The sequence below is a fragment of the Rhinolophus hipposideros genome (assembly GCF_964194185.1).
Source record: "Rhinolophus hipposideros genome assembly, chromosome: 8".
NCBI classification, from domain to species: Eukaryota; Metazoa; Chordata; class Mammalia; order Chiroptera; family Rhinolophidae; genus Rhinolophus; species Rhinolophus hipposideros.
Window position 1 is genome coordinate 26253067 of NC_138054.1, and position 22089 is coordinate 26275155.

Sequence of the window (22089 nt, forward strand, 5' to 3'; positions counted from 1 at the left end):
CAAGCCATGTAAAGACACGGAGGAAACTTAAATGCATATTACTAAGAAGCCAATCTGAAAGGCTACATACTGTAGGATTCCAACTATACGACATTCTGGAAAAGGTAAAACTATGGAAACAGTAAAAAGATCAGGGGGTAGGGAGGTGGGAAATGAGTAGGTGGAGCACAGAGGATTTTGAGGGCTACAAAACTACTCTGCATGGTATTGTAAATGGTGGATGCATGTCATTATACATTTGTCCAAACCCCAAAAATGTACAACACCAAGACTGGACCCTAATGCAAACCATGGACTTTGGATGATAATGACGTGTCGATGTAAGCTTATCAAATGTAATAAATGTACCATTTTAGTGGGGTGTTGATAATGGGGAGGCTATGATTTATGTGGGGGTAGGAGGCATATGGGAAATCTCTACCTCTCTCCCCATTTTGCTGTGAACCTAAAATTGCTCTAAAAAGTCAATTAATAGAAAAAAAGTAAACATAATGAACTAAATGTACTAAGGAGACGCTAAGGCACTGAGCATAAATCCCATTTAAAGGGCAAAACAGGGCTGCTGCAACAAAGGCCATGATAGTATAAAAATCTTTGATGAAAAAAGTCAAGCTAGGGTGGCTGGATGGCTCAGATGGTTAGAGCAAGAGCTCTGAACAATAGGGTTGCCGGTTCAATTCCCACATGGGATGGTGGGCTGCGCCCCCTGCAAGTAAAGATTGAAAATGGCAACTGGACTTGGAGCTGAGCTGCGCCCTCCACAACTAGGTTGAAGGACAACTTGGAGCTGATGGGCCTGGAGAAACACACTGTTCCCCAATATTCCCCAATAAAATTTAAAAAAAAAGTTGCAGTGACGTTAAAAACAAACAAAAACATTAAGCTAAATGGACAGATAGAACCAGAAGTCATTTGAGTTACGACATTTAAGGGCTGACAGTCACAAATGCCCGTTAGAAGTATTTTTATATATAAATATCACAGCATCAATCATATAACCACTTCCTAGATAATCCATTCATTTTTTGTTCAGTCTCAAGCGTAGAAGGCACTGCAGGGAACAGACTCTCTAGGCAATCCTCTTCTTAGCTATGGGAGGCACTGCTAACTGACCAAGGCATGCTTTCCCATTAAACTCCTCAGTACCACACATTAGGAGGCATACAGGATGTAACCAATATTTGCCATCCCAGCTCTAGAGACTCCCCTGCAGTTCAAAAATTTTCCAAGACCGATAATAAAAAATTTAGAAGGAAAAGGCAAAATAAGACAACGGTAGTGAGTTGCCTGGGAGTAAAAACGTAATTTATTTTTTTCCTTCTTTCTTAGGCCCTCTACCAATTGAGGCATATCTTTCCCAATTATCCAAATTATTCTGTTTACTCTACCTCTCCCCACTCATTAAAACTCTAGTCACAGAAGCTACCATGGCTTGGTGTTTCTCAAAGGAAACAACAGACACTACTTGGGTGGTGATTAGCCCTGACTGCTCCTGGGATATTTATAACTCCCATTAAGATTTTTTTTGGCCTAAATAACATGCTAACATTTACAATAGAGTGTTTTATTGCCGGTTGACTACTTCCTCCTACTTCCACTTGTAGTTCTCTCACTCTTTCTATCCCACATCCCCGCCCAAGTCTTCCTGCCTAAAATTATCAAGGTTCAGTATCATGCCGCTGTCCAGCATTTCGTCCTAAAAGGGGTCTGAGTATCCCTGTAGGGAAAAAAGTATGTGTAGACAGTGATTCTCAATTGGATTCATACACTAAATGGTTAACTGCAAATGCAGAGTATATTCCATCATTCAACAAATTCCTTCAAAAATAAAACTATGAACTATTATATGTATGGACCATGCTAGGTATGTTAAGTAATACAAACAGGTTCCTATCTGTAAAGACCTTACAATTTAGTAGAAGGGAAATGTGTGTTCTAATAGGTTTACAAATATTAACCCTCATAAGAATGATGTAGCTACTACTATCAACCCCATGTTACAGATAAAAAGACTGAGCCCTAAGATAAGTAATTTGTGGAAAGTCACACAGCTTCTAAGTGGTAAAGCCAGGAATCAAACCCCAATAGCATGGCTCTAACAATAACACTGTTGCATCATATAAATCAAGAGAATATGTGGTTAAGTACCAGAAGAGACGTATCAGTTGCCACAGGAAATTAGAGAAGAAAAACTTCCTGCTGAGCCAATGAAGAATAGCTTCAGATTCAGCTGGGTCTATAAAATATTAGATACAATTTGTGCATAAGGGCATTTGAAGCTAACCCTACAGATTTTACTCTGTTGTTTTAATTCCAGAAACCTCTCTTTTTTTCTTTCCTTTTAGCAAATCTATGCTCTCTATTAAACTCTGTCCTTCAATCATACAGCCCGTGCCCCTTTCATTGTAAGCCTTCTTTTAAAAAGTCTGCACTCAAAATAAATAAATAGTCTGCACTCATCATTTTCATTTCCTTATCTCCTATTCAGTCATCAACCCTCTTCCTCCTGGAATCTGTAGGCATTACTCTACTAAAATGGCTGTTGCTAACATCGCCAGTTACCATAGGACTGTTCAATTTAATGGATATTTTTCAGGATTTTTTTTTCCTTTTTAAAGTAGAGGAAAAGAATCAGTATGAAAGAGCTTGAAAGAGGAAGAAAATAGGAATAAATCATTAAGCAAAGCCTTGGTGATAGGAGAACGGAATCAGTAAGATAGAGGGTACTAAATCACCAACGAGTAGGCAGAGAAATGAGAGAGCATATAAAGAAAATAATGTTGAAGGAGGTTCTGTTGGATGCCCTCAAATCATTTCAGTTAAGCAGTAGGTTAAATTATCTACAAGTTGGGGGTTGGGTTCAAAGTTTAAGAAGAAGAGAAAAGGTATGAATGTATCAGATAGTAAGAAACAAAGGGAAAAAAACACCAGCACACATTTGTTGGAGACAGAATGAACTGGAACAGGGCCAAAGGAATGTAAAGAGAGCAGGATTTGGTGCCAAGTCTAGGTCTAAATCCTAAATCTATATACTTGTATATGAGCCAAGTGTTCTTGGGTGAGTCACTAAACCTAACCTGAGCCTCAGTTCCATCATCAATAAAATGGGAAGCAATACTTCCCCAGGCATGTTGTGAGGACTGAATTAAATAAGACAGTTTGTCTAAAGTGCTAATGGTCTTATTTGAGAACTTCACCCAATAATGTTCAGCAACCTAGGCATAGATATAAAGGATGATGCTTGCAAAGGTGGACATGGTAGATGGTTAATACTGTACATGCCGACTGTTGAGCTCAAGGAAACAAATTTAAAGAGGGTCTGCCAACCTAGAAGAATAGAGCCTCGGTAGAGACGGGAGGTCAAAATGAGGTCACAAAGCACATTTAGGAGTAATAGCTGTAGATGAGATAGAGGTTGTGGTCAGAGACAGAAAGCTCTTATTTCATCAAGATCTTGGAGGCAGAATAGTTCCAAATAATGAGGTCCAAAAAAAAGAGAATGAGGTCCAAGTATGGCTGAATCAAGGGGTAATCAAAATGTAAATATTCTATCTAAATCATGCATACAATTTGAGATAATTTTTATAAATCTCCAGGTACGTAACTTGATATTTTTTGAGAAAAACATTAAAAGAAAATTCAATCTCTAAAGAAAGAAAGGGGAAAATTAGACTATAAGTGACTACTATATGGTAGGTGGATTTTTAAAATTGTGATAAAATATATAAAATTTACCATTTTAACCATTTTTAAGTGTACAGTTTAGTGGTATTAAGTATATTCACATTGTTCTGCAACTATCACCACCATTCATCTCCAGAACTTTTTTCATCTCCCTACTTTCTGCTAGGTGGTTTTATGTATTTCATTTAATCCTCATAATTTACGTAACATTTTATAGTGTAGGAAAAAGCTTTGGAGGTTAATTGACTTCCTAAAGTCAATACAGCCAACAAGTAGTAAATCTAGGATTTGAATTTAGGTCTTTCAAAGTCTCAGCTCTTTCTACAACATGCTGCCTCTAACTAAAGCCGGAAAAAAAAAACAACTTGTGAGGATACTCTTTGCTTACGCCCTCTCATAGAAACTCAATATACGTTACAAGCTACTATTCTCTTCTCATTTCATTTTCTGACTACAGGTAAAGAAAACTACACTAAATGCTGTTTCTAGATATTTTATGAATGACCTTAATACTCTCCCTGATTCCCAATTTATAAAATAGAAAATGGTATTTGACACTAAAATAAACTGAATTTAAATTTAATGAGGTATTGGATAAAAAATTCAATATGAAACTTCAGTTTGTTTTTTCTATGAACTGTTTTAGACAGAATAAGGCACCAAGTTATGTTGCTCTTTCTTTTCTATCCTTTTTTAGATGAAATTTAAAGGTTTTTGTTAAAAGTATCACTTCTCTTTGCTCTAAGTATCTTCCATTCCTTTCAAAGTACATGTTACCCTGGAGATAATTCACAATTGTGATAAGCTCAATTTAAAAAACAAAAATAAGTAATAATATTAAAGAATACAATCAAGCTTGTTTTTCATGTTTTCATATTATTTTCATTAAAGTATAAATTAGATGAATAATTGTAAGTTTAGCAAAGTAAAACTAAAAGTAGAAACACCATGCCAAAAAACCCTGTGTGTGTATGTATGTATGTATGTATGTATATATGCATATGTGTGTATCACTTAGAATATGTGTACCACATAGAAACCAACAGAAGCAGCAGGCTATAGCCAATTGCCCCTGTAGTGGGAATTTTTCAAATACAATTTGAGACATGTTAAAATCTGTTTCAGAAAGTTTTTATTCTGTATACCAAGCAACAGAGGTGGCTATTCAGGAAGAGGTTACAGAAGTTGTTCTGCAGAGGTTTTTTGGCTTCCGCACCCTCTGAGATTACACTATGTTTATTGCCGAGAAGTATGTGTGAAAATCCCCTACTCTGAGCCACATGATGGCGCTTTTAGCTCTGTCAGCATTAACCATTCACCCCAATTTGATCTTTTAAATCATAACTTGCTACTCAACACTTGTCCTTCCTTCTTAGTTTTAACTCCTGATTTTTTAGGTTACAATTCAAGAAACTCCCCTTCTTCAAAGATTTGTCAGAACCTACAGTCAACCAAACAGAATTTAAAAATGCAACTATATGACTATCTAAATGAGCACACTGTCTCAGAGGAACAAAACTGTGTGGTCTGTTTCTGGCCACCAAGTGGGTAAAAAATTTCTAACTCATAACATGAGAAGCATCATACTGCGTCATGACCCAGGCCATCTAGGTCAATGTTCTATCTTTGACAGGGCATAGGAGACATTTTGTGAGAAGTACTGCTGCTCTCCATGACATTAGAAAGATGCTCCAGATAATTTTTCATACTTTAATAAAAAAACAAAGGCCTAGAAAACCTCTAAGGCCCTTTCTGACTTGAAAGCCGCAATAGAACTATGGAGCTAGAATTCATGAATTTGTCTAAATCTTTCTTAAATCTATTTATACAACTTCTTTTTTTTAACCAATGAGACAGTAAGCTTATTATGGTATAAAACAATATCTTAGAAATTTTGAGAGACACTACAGGTTTTAGTATTTTAGAATCTGGTGAATAAATTTATATTTGCTTTCACAATAATGTAAAAAACACCAACTGTGTCAAATTCAATATTCTATTTCAAATGGTGTGTAAAATCATGGTATCCCTACAGATGTCAACTTCAAGTAGTCCTGGACATAGTATAAAACATTCCTAGTTTTCTTACATAATTTAAAAACTTTGATTCAATCTTTTATCAGCCTTCATCTTTACAAACTGAAGAGTTCAAATTATTTAAGTAACTTTTATTCTATATTCTTAAATGAGACAGATTTCCCTACAAGGACAAGGGAGTATAAATTTCCCTAGTCTTATGCTAATAATTTTAATCACTTTTATAAGTAAAAACTTTCCTTATCTAGGAATCACCTTGATAAGTAAAAACTTTCACTGTAACAGCAGTGACTTAGAACTGTAAAAGATCAAAACTAAAGGGAACTAAGATTAAAAGTAACTTTCTACTTTACAAATGAGGAAACTGAGGCTTAGTGTTGATAACAGACTTTCCTATAATAAAACAACAAAACACCTAAGCTAGACCCAACAGAATAGTGCTCTGAAAACTGCAGATCAGCACCAACCCATTAAGTGGCTGGTTACCAGCATTTTTAAAAAGTAACAGTACAAAATATCAGAGGCTTTTCAACTAAATTGATTAGTTCAGGGAAACCAAGGCCATTTTCATCTTTCTTTTAGTAGTAAGGAAAGGTTCCTTAAAGCTTTTATTTCAGTTACAAGTATGTGTTCGATCATACATGTAAAACACATTTAAAATAAATTACATCATCGATGTAAAATACATTTACTATGTGGTCAAAAATTTTGGAAGTCATTGCAACAGGATATCTAATTCTTTGAGTGGATTTTAAGATTTATTCTTATTTTTAAATAATGATTATTAAATATTTAACAGTTAATACTAAAATAATCAATATTAATAAAATAACTACAGTTAAAACTAATGGGATGTAATTTTTATGATGACTCACTTTTAAGCTAATAAAAATCTCTGCATTAAGTACTAAACGCCTCCATTTAAGCCATTTTTCCCCTTTAAAATACATTGGTTCTGAATGTTATATCCCCTATCATATATGAAAAGGCTTTCTTTAAAATATCACATTCCTGTTGAGCTTATATTTGCAATAGCTAGATAAGCTTTTTAAAGGAATACTGAATTCTAGAATTCTGATTATTAACACACATTAAAAATGTCAAAAATTCTCTGTGAAAACACAGTGACCTCTAGTGGCTTCATTAAATAAATTGACATCTTTGCCTGTAAGAATTTAGAAATTAAGGTAACACTGATGCATCCAGATATAAAAGATACTGATATGGTTATATAATGACAAGTATTAAACATAAATAAGGGCTATAGTCACACTATGTGCAATGTGACCGTTGTATATTATAGATTACTCACTGGTTACTTCCAATCAAGTGGAATATGATGAATCCAGGCCTGGTTTAGAATCTATCATTAGCTTAAAAAATACACTTACTCTTTCTGAATTTGATAAAGAGGTCGGATTAAAAGATCTCTAAGGACCCTTTCAGATCTTTAATTATGGTCCCTTCTTCTTGAATTCATTTTGTAGACCAATGCCAGATTAAATTCTGTTCAAAAACACCCGATGGTTCCCCAGTACTTGAGGATATACTAAATTTCACATGGTCCTTTGTTACCTATCATTGTCTTCTATTTTTTTCACCAAAGATACCCTTTATTTCAAGTGAGCTAATGTTCTCACTATCTACTTCCAACACTTTTACCCATTCCTACAAGTTTATTTTCTCATCTGTGCTGCTTGTAGTTTCTCATTATGCAATGTTTTATTCTCACTAACTTACATTACAGGTCCCTATTAGAATAAGTACAAATTTGTTTTACTCACGTGTATCTGTTTTGCCATCCCATTGGGGCTTAAATTTAAACTTACAGGTTGGGCTTTATACTGTGTGCAGCCTGCCAGGTACTAAGCATACATAACATACACACTTTGAATGAAAATTAAATTGATTAGTTCAGGGAAACCAAGGCCATTTTCATCTTTCTTTTTTAGTGAGGAAGGGAAGGGCATATAGATAAGGTAGAATTTCAAGAACCACAAATAGAAAGTGACAGAGCTTCTCGTTTTAGGGAAAAAAATGGGCATTCTGAACATAGAATAGTAAGATTTTAGGAAAGGTTAGAGGGAAGAACTGTTTTAAATTAGCTAAAGGAAGTACCAATAACTATATTTGAAGAAAACAGAGATCACAGGAAACGTAGTTTGGTAAATGGTTTTGAAGCAGTTGAAGCAGTTCCGAGGATTGGCTAAACGAGAGGACTAAATTTAAGAAGTAAAGAAGATAACATGGGAAATGGAATATGCTGCTGACAGGGCGAAGGAGGCAATGGGCAGCTCTGGTGAAAGAAATATTAAGAGAAAAAGAGTGAGTTTAATAGCTGCTCTTAGCTTCTCAGTCAATTTGGACAATGCTACAATCTTTTATCCTCCAAACAAGAAAGTCACGCTGGTGGAGAAATGATGAACAATTTAGTCTTCATGATATTTTATTCAAGTAACAAAGGCCATAGAGTGGTATGTTTTACATATTCTAAACCACAGAGGATTGGACCATCAGATAAAGGTGTCTGCCAACGAAGATACTGTCATCAGTACAATCGATGCTAGTGGAACCTACGGGAACCTCATGTACATCTGATAAGACTAAGAGTTTTGTTTTGTTTAGGCAAAAATCTTTAGTGAACTTGCATCTTATCTCATTCATGTCATTGACTTTATTTAGCATAGATCCTAACTATTTACCACAAATAACACTTCCTTGTGTTATAAGTCTCTACCAGGCATGAATTACTTGAGACATTATCTCATTAAGTTTTTGAAATTTCTAGACAATATAGTTTAATTATATAACAATAATTTTTGTTACCTTTTTTATGTTATTATTCCATTTGCCCCACAATAATACATTTCCTCTCAAATTCAGTAACTACTAAATGTTGTAAATGTTTAAATATTTCCCAAGAGGCAAAATCCCAGGACTGTCCTTAAATGCTTTTTGCTAAAAATGACTCTCAATTGGGATTCTTTAAATTATAAAATATTATACTGATTTTTAATAAAGATTGAATGAATTAGTAACCTGAACTTTTTAACCATAGTACACAGTTTTCTAACGACAAAATGAGTTCAGTTGGATCCCAAGATCCAGTATCTTCCAAAAAAATTTAACATTCTTACTGCAGGACTATTAATAGAATTAAAATAAATAATTGGCATAGGGGGAAGCAAAGTTCAGGTTTTGTGATTAAAGCTAAAACAACAAATAACATTTGAATGCATTAATTTTCTGATTTTAATTGTAAAATCCTTAATAGCTATACTTAAAATATAACCATTTCCCCACAATTAAAATGGATACAATGGTAACATTCCAAAGAAAACTTGACCTATTCTCTGCATATCTCAAAAAGAAGAAATTTTTAGAACACATGAACAAATGTACACATAATGATTTAAATTACCTTTCTTCTTCTCGAATCCATACTGGAGTTTTAGGAATTTGTGCTCCAAAAAACTTAGATGCTCTATAACAAAAATTGCTGCAAAAACACTGAAAAGAAAAATATAAAACTAGCAATTTATTTCCTTACTGTGAAACACAACTTAGGTACAGAAGAGAGTATAAAACAAATATATAGTTCAAAAAAGCACACATGAAAACCCATGAATCTATTACCAAAGGAAAGAAAAAAGTATAGCACCTTTGACGGTCACTATGTGACCCTCCCTGATGGCATCACTCTCCACATTCCCCAGAGGTAGCCATTATCATTAATTAGATGTTACTCATTCTCTTGCTTTCCTTTAAGTTTTGCTACTTCTATACATATCCCTATGAAATCTATCATTCAGTTTTGCTTACTCTTAAAACTTTGCCTAAATGGAATCATGTTATATATTCTTATCTTTTTTTCCACATTATGTTTTTGAGATTCATTTACGTAGCTGTAGTTTATTCATTTACACTATTACATTCCACTGTGTAAGTACACTACCCTTTATTTGTTTATTTGTTTATGGATAATTGAGTTCTTTTTTTTTGTTATCGCTACAATGGCACTACGAAAATTTTTTTTAAATAATTTTTAAAATTTAAAAAATTGTGATAAAATACACAAAATTTACCAGCTTAACCATATTTAACTGTACAGGTCAAATCTCAAGTACCTCTCACTGTTGTGCAACCATCACCACCATCCCTCTGCAGAATTCTCTTTACCTTGAAAAACTGAAACTCTACACCCATTAAACAATAACTCCTCATTTCTACCTCTGACAACCACCATTCTACTTTCTGTCTCCATGAATTTTACTTTAGTTACCTCATATAAATGGAATCATATTATTTGTCCTTTTGTACTGGCTTATTTCATTTAGCATGTCTTTAAATTTCATCTATGTTGTAGCATGTGTCAAAATTTCTTTCCTTTTAATGGCTAAATAATACTCCATTCTATGTATATACCATATTTTGTTTATCCAGCTAGGAACATTCATATACATATATACCTGTGCACATGAGCAAGAATTTCCTTAGGCTATATACCAAAGAATGGAAAGGCTTGTTCATAAAGAATGTACAAATTTGACTTTATTAAATAATGCCAGTTTCTCAAATTTGTACCACTTTTTATTTCACCAGAAGTACACAGTTATTAATACTGTCAGATTTTTATAATTTTGCTAATTTGGGGGCTGTGAAAACGTAACACAATGTGTTTTTATTTGCTATTTTCCTGATTACTGGTAAGGTTGAGCACCTTTTCATGTTAATTAGTCATTCAATCTCCTATAAAATGTTTCTATTAGGTTGTTTGTTTTTTTCTTATAGATTATATATTTTGGTTATGAATTTGCAGTCAGATATGTGAGAAATATTAACTCTTGATTTGTAGCTTATGTCTTCACTTTTGTTTTGGAAACTTATTAGCAACATTTCAAATTTTAACGTAGGAAAGTTTATCGGTTTTTCCCCTACAGTCTATAATTTTCTATCTTATTTCAGAAATTCTCTCTAGTCCAAGTTTATAAAGATATTCTCCGATACTGTCTTTGAAAAGGTTTGTCTTTTACACTTAGGTCCTTAATTAACCTAAAATTGATCTTTGAATGGACATTGAGATAAAGGTCAATTTTCATTTCTTCCACATAGATAATTAATTGTGCCAGTACTATTTATTGGGTAATGCATCCTTTCTCCACTGATCTATTGTCATATACCAAGAGCCCACATATGTGGTGAATCTGCTCTTCTCTATTTTGTTCCGTGACTTACTTCCCTGAATTTGTTCCAATATACACTTTTAATTTTCAAATGTTCCAGTATTAATTAAATCATAAGCAAAGAGATTTTTAAACACCTTGTTTGAAATACTTATAAATGAAAATCTTTTAACATGACTATTTTCTAAAAGACAAGATTTTAAACAGATTTTATTTTTATTTAAAAAGATCTTATTTTTAGAGTTTCATTTAGTATAATATTAAAAATTAACTGCCGGGGGACGGCCTGGTGGCTCAAGTGGTTAGAGCTCCATGCTCCTAACTGCGAAGGCTGCCGGTTCGATTCCCACATGGGCCAATGGGCTCTCAACCACAAGGCTGCTGGTTCGGCTCCTCGAGTCCCGCAAGGAATGGTGGGCTCTGCCCCCTGCAACTAAGATTGAAAACTGCATCTTGAGCTGAGCTGCCACTGAGCTCCCAGATGGCTCGGTTGGTTGGAGGGCATCCTCTCAACCACAAGGTTGCCAGTTCGATTCCTTGACTCCTGCCAAGTGATAGTGGGCAGCGCCCCCTGCAACTAAAATTGAACACGGCACCTTGAACTGAGCTGCCGCCGAGCTCCCAGATGGCTCAGTTGGTTGGACCGCATCCTCTCAACCACAAGGTTGCCGGTTCAACTCCCGCAAGGGATGGTGGGCTGTGACTCCTGCAACTAGAAAACGGCAACTAAACCTGGAACTGAGCTGCGCACTCCACAACTAAGACTGAAAGGACAACAACTTGAAGCTGAACTGCACCCTCCACAACTAAGATTGAAAGGACAACAACATGACTTGGAAAAAAGGCCTGGAAGTGCACACTGTTGCCCAATAAAATCCTGTTCCCCTTCCCCAATAAAATCTTTAATTAAAAAAAAATTAACTGTCGAATTGAAAAAAGCCTTTAAACTTACCTTTCTTTCAGTGATATCATAGACTTTATTGGTTTTGGTAGAAATTTTGTATTTCTGTTTTGGTACCTAAAGAAAAGAAAGTAGGCTTACAAAAGAATTCAATAAACTTGAACTTATGTTACAAAATTAAGTTATCGCCATGTCATGTTTGGCTAACCCATGTCATCAGTTTATGACCTCAGTTTCACTTCTCATTCTTTCTACAAAGTATTTTGTTAAATATAAAAATTAAAAGCCTATATTTAAAAAATTACTTACAATTCCCAGCTTCTTTTGACATAAGGGGTAACCACAGAGCTTGATAATAGAACGCTCATCCACGACATCGCTGTAGTGAGCAGGTGTGATAAACTTTCCCTGTAATAAAATGAAAGGGGCATTCCCCCCACATTATTGGAAAAAAGCTCATTTATCAGCCCTCCAGGCCCCATAGATCTCATCTGAAAACACATGGATAACAACTGTACCTAGCTCATAGGTTTGATGTTAGAATCAGAGAAGCAAAAGAACTTAGAAAAGTGCTTGATACATAGTAAGTACTCAAAAAAAGTAGCAATTATTTTAAAAAGAACAATAAAAAAACTTCTGCCACAGTAGACTATGCATCTTATATAGTTCATGAAATAATTCTGAGGCAGGAGGAAGAAATGGTGCTTTTCTGATTGCTTTACCAAAGCAAAATACTGATAGCATATTTTATTTTTTTAAAAGTATTATTCAAAACACCACATAAAATAATAAGATATAATTTTACCTATTTTTAAAGCACAATCTTAAAACACAAAGTAAAATATGAAAGGTGTCACTGTGACTCCTGAACGAATTTTTGTGTAAAATCTTCTAGTTTCTGAAAAAACTACAGGAGAATGGTGAAGGGATAGTTACAAGCTAACACCAAATTTTTCCCATTGACATCTTCATGTTCAAATAATCTTAACTCTTTAAGATTTCTGAAAGTTTTCTGTTTGTGCAGGGGCTGAAAAACTTTTTATCGACAATAACACAAGGTACTTGTTTCAAATGAAGCATTTCAGGTTTTGTTTATCTTCTTTAGAGTCATCATGTAGGCAGATTCTGATGTAGTTACCTATATCAATTTAAGTATTGTCATATTTATTTTCCTCTTGTTTAGAACAATCTGAACCACAGTAAGAATTATTTTTGCAATAGAAGCTGAGTTTTAATTTTCCATTTCTCTTTTTTCTTAAGGATTATGGGATATAATAGAAATTTCCATTTTAAATTTTAATGTAATAAGGCCGTTAAAACAAAAAAATTAATGCAGATTATAATTCTCATGTTATATGTTAAATCACACAAAAAAATCTGTATTCCAGGTTTTTAAACTATCCAAATTAATGGAATTATATTTAAAAAATAATAATCTTCTGTTACTAAAAGAGGACAACATATAGAATATGGACAATAACACTGGGATCATTAGTGCAAATGATGAAAATCAAGTGATATTAGCGGACTGGTTAAAACAATTACAACAAAGGGGTAAAATATGCATGTTATTTTCCATTAGTGCATTTATAATCATTATACAAGGAATGCATAATTATTTTTAAAATGCATGAATGATAAAGCATGTTACATGCATGTGGTGACTAAGAACAGAATCAAAAATTTCAATAATGCAAGCTAATTTCATGTCGCACAGATTTAAAGATCTTATACTACAGAAGTAATCATTTGTCAACACATACACACTCCCTTAAGAAGTCTTCTGTAATATTCTCTTCTAAAAGCTGTTCAACAATATGTAGAGCTTTTCTCTCAAACTCAATCTTCTTTCTCACAGTCTCTTCTAGTTCTGCTTTCCTAAAATTAAGAGAATTATTTAAAATTTAAAAATTATCCTACTTATAAGTTTTACCATAGCCAATTTTCTGTTTGAAATACAACACTAACAATTTACTATTTTGCTATTTAAATTTATATTTTTTTGATGTTGTTACTTTTGATCCAATACTTTTCAAAAAGGAAACAAGCTACTTGTTGCAATGTACACAAAGAAAGTCTGCCATAGTAACTAGATTATTTGATTTCCAGAGCTCAGAGCACAAGGAAGAACTTAAGAAATTTCTACAGAAAAGAAAATATGGTGAAATCTTTTTGCCAGTAAAAATTTATACTCTGTTACTTCCGAGTGTACCTAAAAAGGGAGGCTTTTCTTCTGAATCCTTAGAAATAAGAAGAGATTAGAGAGGAAAAACACAACTTTATCTGTTCTTACAAGTGATAATTTGTGTCAAATCTCAAAAGTTAACAGACGGCTTGGTTTGACAGAACAGAGTCATATCTGCCAAGAAGTGTTTATTTCCTTTATTGTCAAGTCTTATTAAAAACTATACTGATATGACTGTGTGGTTTAGGAAAACAGCAATCTTCCTAGGAGGGTGGGTACTTGCCTGGCACCAATGGGACTTTGTCAGCCTTTGCTTGCCCCATACATTATAGAACACAGAAAGCACAGGCTATCAGATCAAACAATGGCCCTAGGACAGTGGTTCTCAATCCTAGCTGTATATTAGAACCATCTGATGAGATTTTTAAAAAAAGATACTATGCACAGGTCCCACTGCGGGCTCACTAAATCAGAATCTCTGAGTATGGGGCCTGGTTATTGGTGTTTTCTTAAAAGTTCTCCAGATAATCTTAGTGTGAAACAGGGTTGAAAATCACTGCCATAGGACCACAGATACCAACTATATTTCCACCTTTTCTGTACTGGTTTCTACTTGCCTACTAGAACGACCTTTGCTGGCCTCTTGCACCTTGACTTGGCACTCATATCTGGACCTAGAATGTACTCACCTTTTCTTCCTACCTTCACTGACTTCTAAAATCTTTGAGCCAATTCCTTGCCTGGAGCAATGTTTTACAAAAACAATTTGGAGGACTGACACAGGATTGCCAAATAGGAACAAATAGGGACATTAAAACAAGAATAAATTTGTAAGTAACACCTGTTCTCCCATAAAAGCCATGCTATATCAAAGAAGTACAAGGCATGAACACACTAAAAGGCAGTTCTTTATGTTGACTATATTTAACTTCATAGAAATTTTTCTCATTTAGCTGCTTACCAATAAAAGCTATGTCATATGCTAAGATCAGTACACAACCTGCATTAGGATTGCTGATTTAAGAGTTAAAACAGCCACACTCCTCTTAACTGATGGATACCTACAGCTGCTTCCTATGGATAGCCCTGTCTCACGGCTACCTTCTGTCTGAAATGATGTTTGAAATGAATACAGCAGTGATTCTCAAACTTTTTGGTCTCAGAATTCCTTTATATAAAATCTGGTAAGTTCGCGAACTCATCCTCGAAAAAGTGCTACATACCTCATTGCTGAATATCACTAGTCACCTTCAAAGGACTCCCTTTGGGAAGCTAGGCACCGACACCAGCTCCTAGTCCACCCTTCAAAGCAATTTTGGAACTCTTTTTCTGGAATGGCCATCAGAGCGGTTGTCATATTACCCTTGATGTCCTGTATGTCATAAAAATGTCTTCTTTCAATATTTCTTTTATCTTCAGGTAAAGAGAGAAATCACTGGGGGCCAGATCAGGTGAGTAGGGACAGTGTTCCAATACAGTTTTTTGTTTATTGGCTAAAAACTTCCTCACAGACAGTGCTGTGTGAGCTGATGCATTGTTGTGATGCAAGAGCCATGAATTGTTGGCGAAAAGTTCAGGTTGTTTTCATCTAACTTTTTCACACTGCCTTTTCAGCACTTCCAAATAGTAAACTTGATTAACTGTTTGTCCAGTTCGTACAAATTCATAATGAATAATCCCTCTGATACCAAAAAAGGTTCACAACATCATTTTGACTGTTAATTTAGACTGACGGAACTTTTTTGGTCATGGAGAATTGGCTGACTTTCATTGTGCACTTTGACGCTTTGTTTCAGGGTCGTATCGGTACACTCTTGTTTCATCACCAGTGATAACACGGCCTAAAGCATCGTCTTGCCTCTCCAAAAGGTCTTGGCAAACATCGACTCTCTTTTGCTTTTGTTCATTGGTGAGCTCCTTTGGGACCATTTTTACACACACCTTTCTCAGGCCAAGATTTTCAGTTAAGATTTTTCCTGTTTCTCTATCGATGTCTACTTGGTCTGTTATACTTCTCAGTCACTTGACAATTTTGATGCACAATTTGATGAATTTTTGCAATATTTTCATCAGTTCTGCTCGTTACTGGCCACCCTTGACCTCTCTTCATCAGTGACGCGTTCTCTCCCCTCAGAAAAACATTTAATCCATTTGTACACTGCCATTTTCTTCATAGCATTATCCCCATAAACTTAGACTAACATGTCCATGATTTCACTTCCACTCTTGCCAAATTTAACAAGAAATTTAATGTTTGTTCATTGCTTTAATTCAATCTCAGACATTCTCACAATGGCACAAAAAACATGCAACAATAATGAATGCCACTTAGCAAGACACCGCCACACGTCGACATGAACACAGCTGTGAGACACTGATATCCGAAGGTTATGAAACCTTACTGACCTCTTTGTACTATGTTGCCAATGTAAGTGCATAGTGGCAAGTTCACGAACTTAACTGGCAGACCTGGTACTTTTAAAATTAAAGCTTTTGCTTATGTACGTTATATTTGCTAATATTTACCATATTAGGATGAAAAGTGAGAAAATTTTAAACCATTCATTAATTTATTTAATAATAATATATGTATTACATGTTAACATTTTGAAATAAAAATTTAGTGTGGGGGCGGCCAGATGGCTCAGTTGGTTACAGTGCGAGCTCTGAACAACAGGGTTGCTGATTCGATTCCCACATGGGGCAGTGAGCTGCGCCCTCCACTAGATTGAAGGACAACGACTTGGAGCTGATGGGCCCTAGAGAAACACTGTTCCCCAATATTCCCCAATAAAAAATTAAAATAAAAAAATTTAGTGTGAATAGTGGATTTTATATTTTTGCAAAGTTCTTTAATTTCTGGCTTAAAACTATTCACTTGGATTGGATATAGAAGTATTTTGCAATTGGAATAAATTTATAAAGGATCACTTCCCTCAACAACTATTTGGTTACCCCCATGGATTTTTAATTGTTTCATCATCTTGAATGATCTGCTCAAAATAAAATATAATCTCCTCAGGTTTGTGGTCAGATCAGTGTTGAAGAAAGTTGCAAATTACCATCATTATCAATATTAACTAAACTTGCTCTATTGTGGTGGTCTGGAACTGAACATGCAATACCTCCCAGGTATGCCTGTACTTTCCAAAACAGATCTCAAAGTCATCCAATTTCTCCATTCCCAGATAATCACCTCCCCTAACACCTTAAAACTTTTTAAACTTAAATTCCATTACTTTGTTACTTAAAAATTTTTCCCATTTGCACTTAGAAAATCTAAATCTCTCACCATGGCCTACTAGGTCTGTATGAATGGAATCGTGCCTCTCTAACCTTTTCCTATGCTCCTTACTTCCCTTGCTCAGAATGCTGGCACATCATCGTGGGCATCTTTCCTTTCTTTAAATGACCATGCCTTTCTTGTCACATGTACTGCCACTTCTGACTATAGGTCTCTCCTTACTACTCTTTGATTAATGTCTACTTAGCCTTCAAGGCTCAGCTTATTCCTTTCTCAAAAGTCCTTCCCTGAAAACCCACCACTCTCCCTGCAAAACTCCAGCTAACCTGGACTCCTGTTACTCCTCCTCCTTTACAGAACTTACTACAATTTGTAATTATATACCTATTTTTGATAATTTAATTGGTATTTCTCTGTTCCACTAGTTAACTGTGTCTATTCTGTTCAAAACCATGTCCTTGGGGCCTAACACAAGTCTGGTATATCTTACACTCAGTAAATATTTTTGAAAGAATAAATGAATTAAGACAAAGCCAATACTTCATAAAATGATGTATCACAGGTATGCATTTTTTAATCATCTCATAGACTACTTCTACTCTAGAAACATTTTGTGAGAGAAGATAAATCTTGCCTTTTTAGAAGCCAAGAGACAATACAGCAGGACAACTTTTTGTTGAAAATATGGACATGATGTAAACAAGGGACAGAAAAGGCTTCCTGGAGACTCTAACATATAAAGCAAAAAAAGGAGAGCGTATACAAAGAGGTGGAAAAAGAGTACTTGGTTAATTCAGGAAGGTCTATTCCCATGTACACCTTTCTACAGATACTCATACACCTTCGCCAGCAACCTAAAAATGTCTGATTTGGTTTTCTTAAAGCATGGAGTCGGGAGATATAACTGTCTATGTGAGAACTTATAGTACTTTCCAGATCTTCCCCTTCTCATAATTTCTCTAAGGTAGAACCCATTATTGTTTTTTAAAATGGTTCAATTAATATGAGATAAACAGCTAAGTGAATGCAGTTGTCCAAGTAGTTTTCATACCTTTTAGAAGCATCTTGCTGTTTCAAGGCACCTGTCTGCTTAGTACCTAAAATTAAAAGACAAACAAAAAAAGTCAAGTCTACAAACACTAGGGTGTAGAACAGATTCCTGCCCAAATAAACTGTATACCATCTTTTCTTCTTTTCCACATGTTTAAAATAAAATGGGAAGGGAATCCAATTTGTTTTTGTAAATTAATTATCCCCCAAATTTTTCCTGGTTAACATGTATCTCCTACGGGATTCAATTTTCTCCTGCATCACAAATGCATACTTAAGCCCTCGTGAAAAATCTGAAATCTGGGTACTTTTAGGGGAAGCCTCTCTCCAGCCCTCAAATGTTCACTCCCTGGCAAGAAGGGAGGTGATCAGCCAATACCTCAGAGAACAGGGGCACCAGAGCCGCAGAACAAATGTTAGGACCAATGGTAGGTTCACCGGCAGCCGCACACCGCTGGCTGATGCCGCCCTGGTCACCTGCCTATTCTGGCGACTCCAGCTGTAGGCTCCCAGGAACTGTACTGTCCTTTCCCTCAGAGGCCATTTGGGGGGAATCTTGGAACGCTAGTGTAAAGAGTTAGGGGTTCGGCCGAAGGTCTTTCCCGGAGGGCGCGAGGACGGCGGCGCGAAGCTCTCGGCCTTCTCCGTCCCCGAAGACCTCCGCCTCCGGGAAAGCCTTTCGGGAGCATCCCGCGCGCCTTAGTCTAGAACCGTGTAGGGGCTCAGTTCGCGGGGTCAAATCGTGGAAAGAGGCTCTTTGGCCTACCTGCGGCGTCTCGGCGGGGGCGCGGGGCCCCGGCCTGGCGGCGGGCGGAGGGTTGCGGGGCCGACTCAGCCATGGAGAGCGTCGTCAGACGGTAGCGTCCGATCCTAGTTTCCCCCCGAGGCTCCGCCTCCCCTCGCGCAGCGCGGGGCGGGGCCGCCCGGAGTGGGGCGGGGCTCGGAGCGCGGCCTACGCGGCCAGAAGAGGAGGTGGAGGAGGACGCTGAAAGGGGCGAGAGTCCTGGCGGGTAAGTGGACACGTTGGGAGGTCCCGGACGGCGGGGGCTCACGGCGGGGCTTGAGGCGCGGAGAATGCGATGCCGCCGGCCGATTAGACCCGGCGAAGTGGTGAGGCCCGAACGCCGCGACTAGCAGGAATCAGGAGAAATGGCTTCCCTCGGATGCCGCCCGCACGCGCGCTGGGGTGTTGTCCGCCCTGGAGCGCGCTGCGGTGAGGACCCCCCGACCCGCGCCCTTACTGCGGAGCTGGTGCCGGGCCTTCCAGCTGGGAGAAACGATGGCCGGCGGGAACGGCACGGGGTTCTCCTGAGCGCCGCGGGTTGATCTCACTGACACGATTGATTATTTTGGGTACTTCATCTCTGAAGGGAAATGTCCTGGTCACACAGGGGCTGGAGGGCGTCTGAACTTTCACCCATTCTGGGTGAGTTGTGTTGACTTCAATTTTTGTCAAGTAGGACGTTAAAAAGTAAAAAAAATTCCCTGTTGATTAGAATTGATTTCAGGCCCATCTTTTGGAAATGTTTTCAGAAATGAAACACTTTGCCTTTTCAGTGCACTTTGTGTAGTCCATATTTGCCGTCCTTTTGGGAGTGCTCTAGAGGTTTTTATTTTCGGATGTAGCTTTCATAACTACACTAAGCAAAGCTGTGCTTAAGCAAACTTGAAAAGATGCAATAGTTTTTTTTTTTAAATAAACTTTTCTTAGGTTAACAGACTCCTTTCAGTAGAAGCATTTCAGCATTAAAACTGCATTTTCTTTATTGTATTTAATAATTCAACAGAATGAAATATCACTTATTAATACTTAAATGTAATATTTCTGATTGTTAACAGTGTGTTTTATATTAGTACATTTCAGTCTCAAAGCTAGGAAAAATAAGGAGGAATGGCTGTGGAGGAACTTCAATCCGTAATAAAGAGATGTGTAAGTAATTTTTATTTTTGTAAAGTTAAATATCTTTCAAAATATGAGAAGGGCATAGATTATTTTTAATTATATTTGTAGTCACTCAAATTGTTTATCTTCTTTAATCCTTGCTTTTTTTGACCTGCGTATAAATATTGATAGGGCAGGAAGGCAATTGGGTTATTTCTCCAAATGACATACTTTTCTAAATAACCTTTAAAATTTTTAATCTTGATCCTTATTAAAGTTATCTTTGATATAGTGGATTTCAAGATCATTCACTAAAGTATTTAATAGGCTAATCCTAATTTTCGTACATATGTTTATGTGCAACTTACCTACAGTTTAAACAGATTTCCTTTTTTTTCAGAGAGAAAATAAATCAAGTCATTATTGAATTTCTATTTGCCTAAACATGTTTGGTTTTTTGTTTTTTTGCCAGCAAATCCTAGAAGAGCAAGACTTCAAAGAAGAAGATTTTGGTCTATTTCAGTTAGCAGGACAAAGATGCGTAGATGAAGGGCACATAGACCAGCTATTAGAAATTATTCAGAATGAAAAGAATAAGGTAAGTATAATCTTTGTGCAAACTTTTCAGTCTTTACCTGGAACGAGAATATCCACATGATGCTGTTATTCATCCGTTCATTTATTCATCAAACATTTAAGAATCAACTAACTTAAATTTCCACAAGAGGAAACAAAAAAGGAATTAGGACTATGTACTTTAAGGTACTCACAGTCTGGTGGAAGAGACAAACCTGTAAACAACTAGCAATAAGGAGGCAGAATAAATAAAATAAGTGCTATAGTTGAAGTATAAGAAAAGTGCTTGAGGAGAGCAGGGATTACGTCTAGTTGAACCATCACAAGTAGCATTTGGGTCACTAATTTACCTTGAGAAATATAAGTATCAGGCACGCTAGGTATTAATTTTTGGTGATTGCACATTTTGTTCCTCCAGCCAGATGTATATAGAAAACCAAATATTAAGTAAGATAACATTTTGGGTATATAATATTTTGGGTAGCTAAAATCAGAACAGGAAAGCTGAATGACTTGGCCAATATGATCCAGCTACGATTGTCTGATAAATCATTCTCCACAATGGGAAAGGATCTTTTGAGGATCAGAAACAGCTTTTTCTCAGAAACATGTTGGCAGCACTGCCAAATACTGTGTCTTTGGACTCCACTTCTTGCACAAAGGAAGAGCATCTTCTTTTTTAGGACACACTTTTTTTTCATTTATGATGCTATTTATTTCTACAGACGTTTTCTTTCTTGTTATCACAATCTAGACATGCTGGTCTGTGATTATATCCAGGATACCTTTATTGTGTTTGGGAGATTACTTAAAACTTTTAAATCGCACATTGTTGTAAAATCTCCTAGTAGTTTAAAGGGCCAATCCCTTTTTTATTTAAGAAAATATTTTTAGAAAAATTAGGTCATTTATTTAATACATTTGTTCTTGGTGTGTTTATGGTATCTTTGTAGCCCAAAATAAAGTAAATTTAATGTTTTCTTTAACTCCTTGATTTTTTCCAATTGCATTCTCAGAGGATAACCTTTCAAAGTACCTTACTTTTAGCTAGTAATAATAAAATTAATAATAGCTAATGTTTATTGAGTATTTACTATGTGTCAGATACTGTCTTAAGTGCTTTATATCTGTTAACTCATGTAGCCTCTCCAGAATCCCATGATGTACTACTGTTAAATTCATTTTGTAGACAAGGAAACAGGCACTGAAAGACAAGTGACTTGCCCAAAAGTAACAGATTTTATGTGGCATCCAGGATTCAGACCTGTGCAGCTCGGTTTTAGAACTTTTATCCACTCTGCTCTGCCTCCAATGAGCACGATGTAGCACTTGCATGGAAGGTTTAGA

General features: G+C 36.1%; 2 protein-coding genes across 8 annotated transcripts in view; one reads left to right on the top strand and one right to left on the bottom strand.

Annotated features, from left to right (window-relative positions):
- Positions 1-19186, bottom strand: part of RPAP2 (RNA polymerase II associated protein 2) — a 72924-nt gene extending 53738 nt beyond the window's left edge. The window contains exons 1-6 of the mRNA XM_081056159.1: positions 19051-19186; positions 18286-18331; positions 13569-13683; positions 12115-12213; positions 11857-11922; positions 9143-9231 (exon numbers count right to left, since the gene is read on the bottom strand). Of these exons, the coding sequence (XP_080912285.1) occupies positions 9143-9231; positions 11857-11922; positions 12115-12213; positions 13569-13683; positions 18286-18331; positions 19051-19123 (488 nt within the window). The 5' untranslated portion in view covers positions 19124-19186. The remainder of the gene's footprint in view (positions 1-9142; positions 9232-11856; positions 11923-12114; positions 12214-13568; positions 13684-18285; positions 18332-19050) is intronic.
- Positions 19186-22089, top strand: part of GLMN (glomulin, FKBP associated protein) — a 35303-nt gene continuing 32399 nt past the window's right edge. For 3 of the 7 annotated variants that reach the window (XR_013993785.1, XM_081056160.1, XM_081056164.1), the window contains exons 1-3: positions 19210-19294; positions 20124-20214; positions 20639-20764. Coding sequence is in view for 5 of the 7 variants with exons in the window: in XM_081056160.1 (XP_080912286.1) it covers positions 20176-20214; positions 20639-20764 (165 nt within the window). In the remaining 2 variants the exon portion in view is untranslated. Of the gene's footprint in view, positions 19295-20078; positions 20215-20638; positions 20765-22089 lie in introns of those variants that run through there. The other 4 variants (XM_081056163.1, XM_081056161.1, XR_013993786.1 and 1 more) reach the window with 4 other exon arrangements.